Source organism: Gavialis gangeticus, unplaced genomic scaffold, assembly GCF_001723915.1.
Source record: "Gavialis gangeticus isolate Ggan-Ray unplaced genomic scaffold, GavGan_comp1, whole genome shotgun sequence".
Lineage (NCBI taxonomy): Eukaryota > Metazoa > Chordata > Crocodylia > Gavialidae > Gavialis > Gavialis gangeticus.
In genome coordinates, this window is record NW_017729033.1 from 2,701,314 (window position 1) to 2,711,426 (window position 10,113).

The 10,113-nt window shown below is 44.3% G+C and overlaps 1 protein-coding gene across 7 annotated transcripts in view; it reads left to right on the plus strand.

Moving 5' to 3' along the window:
- Positions 1 to 10,113, plus strand: part of ALMS1 (ALMS1, centrosome and basal body associated protein) — a 123,223-nt gene that overhangs the window by 23,258 nt on the left and 89,852 nt on the right. For all 7 annotated transcript variants that reach the window (XR_002099266.1, XM_019526319.1, XM_019526320.1 and 4 more), the window contains exon 3: positions 9,196 to 9,316. Coding sequence is in view for 6 of the 7 variants with exons in the window: in XM_019526319.1 (XP_019381864.1) it covers positions 9,196 to 9,316 (121 nt within the window). In the remaining variant the exon portion in view is untranslated. The remainder of the gene's footprint in view (positions 1 to 9,195; positions 9,317 to 10,113) is intronic.

Consider the following 10,113-nt stretch of genomic DNA (forward strand, 5'->3'; position numbering starts at 1 on the left):
CGTCCTCCCAGTGAGAGAGTTTTTTCTAATATCTAAACCTCAACTTTCCTTGCTGCAACTTGACCCATTGCTCCTTGTTTTGCCATCTGCCCCCACTGAGAACAGTTCAGCTCCATCCTCTTTGCAGCCCCCCTGCAGGGAACTGAAGGCTGCTATTCAATCCCCCTCGGTCTTCTCTTCTGCAGACTCAGTCAGCCCAAGTCCCTCACCCTCTCCTCGCAAGTCACGTCCCCCAGCCCACAACCATTTTCATTGCCCTCCACTGGACTCTCTCCAATGTGTCCACATCCTTTCTGTAGTGGGGGGCCCAAAACTGGACACAGGACTCCAGATGTGGCCTCCCCAGTGCAGAATAGAGGGGAAAAATCACTTCCCTTGACCTACTGGCAATGCTCCTACCAATGCAGCCCAGGATGCCATTTGCCTTCTCGGCAACAAGGACACACTGCTGGCTCATATCCAGCTTATTGTCCACTGTGAGCCCCAGTCAGCCTGCACTGGTGCACGAGGTTGGGCTGGTTATGGGTTGAATAGATCCCAACCCATCCTAAATCATGCTACAGTACAAAACAAAGACTCATTTCTTCTCACTGGCTTAAAATAACCTGCTCAGCCTTCACAAGAGAAGGCTGAGAGGGGACCTGGTGGCGGTCTATAAACTTACTAGGGGGGACCAGCGGGGAATGGGAGAGACCTTGTTCCCCTGAGCGCCTCCCGGAGTAACAAGGAATAATGGCCACAAATTGTTGGAGAGTAGGTTTCGATTAGACATCTGTAAGAACTACTTCATGGTCAGGGTGGCTAGGATCTGGAACCAACTTTCAAGGGAAGTGGTGCTGGCTCCTACCTTGGGGGTCTTGAAGAGGAGGCTTGATGATTACCTAGCTGGGGTCATTTGAGCCCAGTTTTCTCTCCTGCCCTGGGCAGGGGCTCAGATTAGAAGATCTGCAAGGTCCCTTCCAACCCTATATCTATGAATCTATGAATTGTTTTGTCCTAAGTGCAGGACTTTGCACTTCCCTTTATTGAACCTCATGAGATTTCTTTTTCAGTGTCTTGCCAGTACCATCGTTCTCATCAGACTGGAAAGCAGCAGTGAAATAGGAAGCACAGGTTAGTCAACTCATAGCTTCAAGACCTCCATGTAGAGGGTTGGGCAGTAGTTCGGAAGGGACACACTGTGCTGTTGTGGGGTGGGGTGGGGTGGGGTGGGTTGGCAGAGACAGGTTGAGAGAGCCTGTGTAGAACCTCTATGTGGGATGTAAAGGAAGGGAAGAGGGAAGTTGACTTCAGTTTGTGCATTTGAAACAATTATTTGGATTAGTTGTGTACCAATGTACCAGATGCCTGGGTTCCCTTGGGAAATGGTGGGTCTCTTCTTGCAGGTGGGCAGCATTCTAGCTTACAAGGGAAGCTTGGGGCTGCCGGGAGTGAGATGCAGGGAGTGCCGTATGCATGTGCATGATCGCATGCATGCACGTAGCCAGGAATACAGCCAGGCAGCATGGAGAGCAGCTCCCTGTAGGTAAGTTTATGGAGGGGAAGTGACATGGGGGGAGGCAGATCAAGGCCCCCATGGCGAGGGAGGAAGAGGGACTGGAGATGGGGGCAGTTCAGTATGCTATTCTCTGTACCATCACGTGGAAAACTCATGGAGCCTGCAGAATTTATAATGAGTCACAATCTTTTTAAAGCCAGTGAGAACAGATGAGTCTTTGTTTTGTACTGTGGCATGGTTTAGGATGGGTTGGGATCTATCCAGCCCATACCTTTGCACCCATTTCAAGTTTCTGTCTTTTCCATTCCCATCTGTTCCACAACATCTCTTCCTGTCTCTTCTCATATACACTTGTCTTTCTACCTTTTTGCAAGCAGGCATTTGTTCTGTCACAGAATACCAATCATTTGCTCACTCTACTCTTCGCACTTCTTCACTCTTGGCAGTTAGCACCAAAAGAATTGGTGTTGCCCACTGTCATATTGGATGGCAAGTTGGGCAGCAACAACCATGAGATGATTGACTTCAGGATCCTGAGGAAAGGAAGAAAGGAGAGAAGCAGAGTATGGGCCCTGCACTTCAGAAAAGCAGACTTTGACTCACTCTGGGAACTGATGGGCAGGGTCCCCTGGGAAGCCAGTCTGGGAGATCTGGTTGCATTTTTAAGACACCTTACTGAGGTGCAGGAACAACCATCCTGATGTGCAGAAAGAATAGCAAATGTGGGAAGCGACCCACTTGGCTTGGCAGAGGACTCTTTGGTGAGATTAAACACGAAAAGGAATCTTATAAGAAGTGGAAGCTTGGACAGGCAACTTGGGAGGAGTATAAGATTATTGCTTCAGCATGCAGCGGTGAAGTCTTGAAGGCCAAAGCAAAATTGTAATTGCAGCTAGCAAGGATAACAAGAAGGGTTTCTACAAGTAGGTCAGCTACAAGAGGAGGATCAGGGTAAGTGTGGGTCCCTTATTGAATGGGGGAGGCAGCCTTGTGACAGGATGAGAAAGACTGAAGTACTCAATGCCTCTTTTACCTCAGTCTTCACAGGCAAGGTCAGCTCCCAGACTACTGCACTGAGCAGCAGAGTTTCGGGAGGAGGTGACCAGTCCTCAGTGGTGAAAGAACAGGTTAGGGACTATTTAGAAAAGCTGGATGTGTACAAGTCCGTGGGGCTGGATGCATCCAGCGGTGCTGAGGGAGTTGTCTGATGTGATTGCAGAGCTGCTGGCCATTATCTTTGAAAACTTATGGCAACTGGGGGTGGGGGTCCAGGACGATTAGAAAAGGGCAAATATAATGTCCATCTTTAAGAAAGGGAAGAAGGAGGATCTGGGGAACTACAGACCAGTCAGTCTCACCTTATCCCTGGGACAAATCATGGGGCAGATCCTCCAGGAATCCATTTCTAAGCACTTGGAGGAGAAGATGATGATCAGGAGCAGTCAGCATGGATTCACCAGGGGCAAGTCATGCCTGACCAACCTGATTGCCTTCTGTGATGAGGTGACTGGCTCTGTGGATGTGGGGAAAGCTGTGGACATAACAAACCTTGACTTCAGTAAGGATTTTGATACCACAGCATTCTTGCAAGCAAGCTGAGGAAGTATAGGCTGGATAGATGGACTGTAAGGTGGATAGGAAACTGGCTGAATTGTTTGGCTCAACAGGTAGTTAATCGGATAGTAGACATTTAGCTCAATGTCTAGTTGGCCGTAGGTAGCAAGTATGGTGCCACAGGGGTCCATCCTGGGGCCAGTTTTATGCAATATCTTCATTAGCTAACTGGAAGACGGCATAGAGTGCACCCTCAGCAAGTTTGCAGATGACACCAAGCTGAGGGGAGTAGTAGATACGCTGGAGGGTAGTGCTAGGATTCAGAGAGACCTCGACATGTTGGAGGATTGGACCAAAAGAAATCTCATGAGGTTCAACAAGGACAAGTGCAAAGTCCTGCACTTAGGACAGAAGAATCCCCTGCAGGTTGGGGGCTGACTGGGTGGGCAGCAGCTCTGCAGAAAAGGACCTGGGGGTGATAGGGGACAATAAGCTGGATATGAGCCAGCAGTGTGCCTGTGTTGCCAAGAAGGCAAACGGCATCCTGGGCTGCATGGGTAGGAGCATTGTCAGCAGATGGAGGGCAGTGATTCTTCCCCTCTATTCAGCACTGGGGAGGCCACATCTGGAGTCTGGTGTCCAGCTGTGGATCTCCCACTACAGAAAGGATGTGGACACATTGGAAAGAGTCCAGTGGAGGGGAACGAAAATGGTTGGGGGCTGGGGGACATGACTGGTGAGGAAAGGCTGAGGGAGCTGGGCTGATTTTAATCTGCAGAAGAGAAGATGGAGGGGGAATGAATAGCAGCCTTCACCTCCCTGTGGCAGGGCTGCAAAGAGGATGGAGCTGGGCTGTTCTCAATGGGGGCAGATGACAGAAGGAGCAATGGGCTCAAGCTGCAGCAAGGGAAGTTGAGGTTGGATATGAGGAAAAACTGTCACTGGGAGGGTGGTGAAGCACTGGGACAGGCTCCCCAGAGAAGTGGTAGAGTCTCCGTCCTTGGTGGTTTTTAAGGCCTGGCTTGACAAAGCCCTGGTTGGAGTGATGTTGTTGGGGCTGGTCCTGCTTGGAGCACAGGGTTGGACTAGATGTGACCTCCTGAGGTCTCTTCCAGCCCTTCTTGTCTGTGATTCTATATTGAAAGCGAGTAGAGATGGAGAGAATGGAAGAAAGTAGAACCTGTCCCTGGGTCTCATGGTCTGATCTATGCTGTCTCTCTGCATAGCCTATACGCTTTGTAAAGCTTAGCCCTTGTCAGTTTTTGGCCTGAATAGCATGCACAGTGCTTCAGACACATGACAGATAATGCACTAGATACGAGTTCCACAATACAGGTGCATGATAGTTAAAGAACGAACCCTGGAAAGTGACGGTAAAGTTGCAGCAAAACTTTCTTAAGCTGTGTAGTCCTATGCAGTGAAGATGGAATAGGTCATCTTTTTCATACATAACCTATAGTATGTGTTCTTCTTTGCGTAGCTTGTTTCATATTTAAATGTATAATGACAATATGCTCACTGATGTGCAGGCATGGGGCGGGGGCAGGCTGCAGGTTCCCCCTCTTCCCAGTGTCTTTTCCCTTTCCCCTGGCTGCAAGCCTCCTTCACCATCAACTGAACCATTGCAGCCTGGGGCAGATGGCAGCTTGGCTCCGGTTCAGCCAGAGTCGAGCCGCTGCCTGACTTGCCTGGTTCTCAGATCTGCGGTGAGGCTTCCCCTTCCCTCCCCTGTACGGACTGCCTCGTCTGGTATTTAAGTAAATACAGTCATCAGATTAACTATTTAGCTGAACCTTGTTTCTCATTTAGATTTGCCAGCATCAGCTTCCAGGCATTGGATTTTGTTACACCAAAGCGTTTTCTCTTATCAGTTTTTGGTGCGTGTGTAGGTACTTGTGTGCTGTAATCAAGTCACCCCTTCTCTCCCATAAACACAACAGATCGAGCTTGTGGATTTTTTCTGTGTAAGGCACGGTCAAAATTTTAATCCTTTGATCATTCCTGTGGCTTTTATATGAATTCTCTCTGATTTATCAGTAGCCTAGAATTAGGAACAGTGCAGCTGCAACCCCCCCCACAAATATTTTAACAGTGGCCACAACAGTGCATAAACAGAGGTACTATAACCATCTGTTCTTATCCAGGCCTCCCCTGCCTTTAGGTTTGGTAGTGTCACATGCTGCATTTATGCAACTTCTGGTCTATGCTGGAGCAAATTCCAACATAAAGATTTTGCATATTTGCACATTTCCAAATTGTCTGAACTTTTATTTTCTGTTGTGCAGAAAAGCTTTTCCTTTACTCTTTGCCTTGGTTTAGCTAGTAGGTGCAGAGAGAACCTTTCCTTTATTTGGACTAGTCTGTTCAAGGTTCAGGAACCAAATGCAACATTAAAAAGCAGGAAAATGTTGTTTTTCTCTTCCTCTTCTGCCGTAGTAAAAAATATTTCAAGAAAGAATGAAATATTCTGGCTCTAAAGCCTTGAAGAATGTGATGACCAGAAACAGTTAGCTGAATTTTTCTGACTATAGCTTTCTTTTGTTTTAATATGTAAAACTTGTTTTGAAACCCTTTCTCTCTTGCTTCTTAAGCGTATTTAAAGTAGGATTAGTTAATTAACCTTTACAGTTATTTACCAGTTGTGCTTTTCAGTTGAATTCCCTTTTCTATCCAAGTACAGGTTGAAGCAGCACACATTAAATTAAACAACTTCTCAAACTTCATAAAGCATATTAAACAATTTTACAGCTTAAAGAAATGTGTATAAGCAAAGTATGCTTTCCTGGTTGGCAAAAGGAAATATCAAATTTAATGTATAGATGATATTCAGTTGTATATCAATCAGAGGAAACAAACCCTCCCTTAGAAATATGATCCTTGGTTTGCATCCATTTCTTTCATTATAATGATTGATTAAATCAAGGTCTCCCATGCACAGCTTTAATATGATTTTAAACATATAATATTTTTCATATTGGAGATTTAAGGCATATTGGTATCAGCTGGCACACCTTCTTAGTACAGCGGTGCCTCTGGTCATGGTTTGAGCTTCATAATACAAAAAAATATAAACTTCATTGCACAAAAACATGCCAACTTCATAATACAAAAAAAGCAACTTTGCTCTTTTTTTCTTACTTTGTTGGCTCCTGTTATCTGTGCTCTGCCAATGATGTCAGCCTCGGTGCTTAGTTGTTTTTCCTGTCCTATCTCTTTTTTTTCCCAAGCTTCTCCATATGTTATAAATGTTCTTTTCATCCTGATTTGCAGAGCCACTAATATACCCACAGTGAAGCCCTTCCAGGATATCTACAAGTTAGCAATTCATACCAAATTAAAAAAACCCAAAAAACCCCACAACCCCAAATCACTCCTTCATTTTCATCCTTGTGAATGCTTAACATAATTAGAGCCAAAGGGAAATGCGGATGGTACTGTTCCCTTGTGAGCTAGTGTGTGTGGTTTTTTTTAAAGTAATTGTAGTAATATGCAAAATTTTTTATTTAAACTATTGTTGTGAGTACTAAGAAGTGTAGCCTCAAGCATGAGTGTGGCATGCGAGAAAAACAAAGAATCCCTGCTCTAGGTTGTTGTAGTGTGATTACTGTCTGTTGTACAGATGCAAAAGTGTAAATTTGGCTTCCTTACAAGAGACATTAGGGTTGCCATGTGGTGGAGGCAGCTGCTGACATGAAATGAATTCTTTGAAATTGTCTTGCAATCAAATTGTTATTTTAGCTGTTGATGGGGGAGAAAGACCAGTTCTGGTCCATCTTTGCTTTTGTGATTCTGTGAGTGCAAAATTACCTCTGTCCGTATAATCATCTCTTCGCTGCACAATGAAGTAATAAAGTGACTATAAAACCCATATCAAATTTAAGGTTTTATTGATACATATTTAATTACAACCTTAGTTATATAGCCAGTAATTTTAAAATGTTGCTTTTGCTTTGACAGGATTCATTGCATGATAAAATGTATGTGATCTGAAATGCTTAGCATATACCTGCCATAAAATAATGTTCTTGTTTTCCATGGTAGCTTCTCCTGATATGATTAGGAATGGCCCCTGCAGGTTTTCAGATGACGCACACCTACAGCTTCCCTTGAAGTCCACAAAATTTTAGGTGCTCAAGAGCTATGAAAATCAAGCTGTGCAGGGGTATTTAATTATTTTGCAGTGCCAACAGTCTGCTCAGCTATTATTGCATGAGAAAGGAGATATCACCTGTATCAAAAAAGGTCTGTTTCAGTAAACGGCTCTTCTTAAATGCAGTAAAGATCAAGTGAATTTTGTAATATTCACGTTTTTATTTTTGTAATACAGAACGTCAGCGTTTTTGTATATGGGATGATAATTAAGGAAAAATTATTTAGAAGTACATTTTTTTTTTTAAGCCAGGCAAACTGACCGTTAGAATATCCCATAAAACAAAGAGGTGCGCTCTGCAAATCAAATCTTACTCTTCTGGAACAGAGCCTTGTTTGCTACAGAAATAGATGTTGATGCTTGCATGTTCTTGGGGCTCTGTTGTGGTGGTGAAGAGCCTTTTTTCCCCTGTGCAATTGGTTCAAGATGCAAAGGACTTCTAAAACTCAGCAGCCTCAAAGATGGATATCAAGACCTAATATAAGTCATCAAGCCATTCTGCTTTAAATATGAGTGGCTAGACAGTGAATTGATTAACACTGCTTGATTAGATCGGGGGTTTCTACGTAGTAACATTATGATTTGGTACTACTCTTTGGAAAGTCAGCGTGGCGGTGTTGCCCAAGGAGTTCACCACGAGTCAATGAGCTCTTCCCACCTACTGAATATGTCATCTCCATTACCTAGTGTGGCACGAGCGCTCTTCATGCTCCAGGTGGTTTCAAAACGTCTGAGGTTGCTCCCAGCTCCAAGGAGCTCACAGTTTAAGGAGAGACAGAAGGAAAACCACAGGGAGTTTATATGGAAATCTCCTCCGTTCCCTCATCAGTTTGGCACCTGTGGCTTTCAGGAGGACCGAAGTGTGGATTGAGCAGAGGAGCTCTACCACATGTCGTCATCATGGAAATAATTTTAGTGCGAAGCTGTAAGGTGGTCCAGATCAAGAAGGGTTGAAATGTAGGTGATAGACATGCCGAAGCTGGACAGTGAAGAATAAGTAGCAGAGGTCTGAGCACTTTGAGGTTGGTGCCAAGCTTTGAATGGGATGTCAGAATGAATGAGCCTCTATAGAGGACGTCAGTGATGGAAACAACCCAATCACATTAACCAGCCATTAGCATGACTTTTCAGGTGAGGTGGTCACTCATGATCCTTGCGAATCCTGTGGCACTTCGACAGCAGTCTTGGCCAAACTCTGCATTGTATAATTATATACTAGCCTCCTAAATGCCTCTCGTATTTATACACCTTATTGTACAGATTCCCTCCCAGAAACTTGCCATTTGAAGTTGCTCCAGAAGAGAGAGAGAGAGTGTGTGTGTGTGTCCTTTGAAGGTGATCCCTTCTTAGTGCAATTGGTGCACCATTTGAATTTTTTCAGGGGGAAGACTGAATCAACCAGTATTTACACTGTATACTATCCGACGACTTATTTTTCCTATAATTTAGATCTTAAAGCAGAAAAATAGAAAACAATATTGTGAAGTTAATGGGATCTTTATTGCCAATGGTGATCTGTAAATCAAAGCAATAGCCTTCCTTGGGGCTAATTTTTAAGGGGCTGAGCCCTTTCAGTGGGAGCTGAGTTAACTCGATTGTCTCCTTGACCAGAACGTTTAGCTGCAGGGTGACATGCTGGGTGAGCAGATAGATAGACTGATTTATCATGTGTCTCTGTACCTTGTTTTTTTTTTAAAGATTTTAAACCTCTGATTTTCTGAAATGCCATCATCTACCTGACAGGATGTCTTTTTAAGGAATCATAACATTGTCTTAAATAATACTGATTTTTGTCTTGTATGTGTTTCACTTTGATTCATTTATTTCAGGCACTTGTCACTGTTGGATTATACAACTTCTTACCATAATTGGCATTTTTGAGGCTTAAAAAGCTATGCCAGTTGGCAAGGCAGTTGGATTAGTAAGGGGTTGCTTAGCAAGCCTTGACTACTTCATGATTCTCACACAACCATGATATTTTTTATCTTAACAGAAATTCAGGACAGTCGCTTCTCTCCCCATTTCCCACTGTTGATGACCTATGCTACACCGGGTCAAAGGTTTTTGGATGAAACCCTGTTTGAGCAAACTGATCTGAATTTTGCTCCGCTAAGGTGGGCTAAAGTTGTTTGACCTCTGATGATTGTTTTTTCTTTGCTCCTGTCATTTTGCAAGTGATAATTTGTATTAATGATGTAATCGGGGAAAATGATCACATTGGCGTATAGCTAGAAATAGGATAAAGGCGCAGGTAGGATGTGCACGTGTGTCTGATGTGGGGAAGAACCTGCCACAGTTCTGCTGCTCGCTTCCCTTCTTTCCCCCATTCTTCTTGGTGATATATAGCCACAGCCCTTTCGGAGTCTCTGAACGTCCTTAATGAGATCAGAGATCAGAATTGAATGGTTTCGTCCAGGGCTTTTCAAATATATCTGTCCCCTGGGATACTGCAGCTGGATTGATCTTTTTGATATGTGCAGGGACCAATGTAAGGTCTTAGTTCTCACTTACCCTCTTTTGTCCTGTCCTAACCAGCACCATACCTATACTCGTGGTGGCTCCAGGCAAACTTTTAGTATTGGGCCCACCTTCACCAGAGATAATGATAATAATAATCGGGCAGTGCAAAACAATTACCATTTTCAGGCCCCCTTTCTCTCTGGGCCGTGGGTGCCTGCCCTGTGTGCCCATGCCTGTGTCCAGCCCTGATCCTAACAGTACAAAGGCACTGTCAAAAGTTTCAGATATGGTGTTTAATGTTACTTTTCACTTAAATTCCTCCCAAAAGGTCTTTGAGAGGGGGTGAAACATGGCAAAGAGAGCCATCTGTTTTTAAGAAAATCTGTGCGTTTTGAGATGTACCTGAACACTGCCAATGGTGCAAGTTGCATGCGACAAGATCAGGCATAAG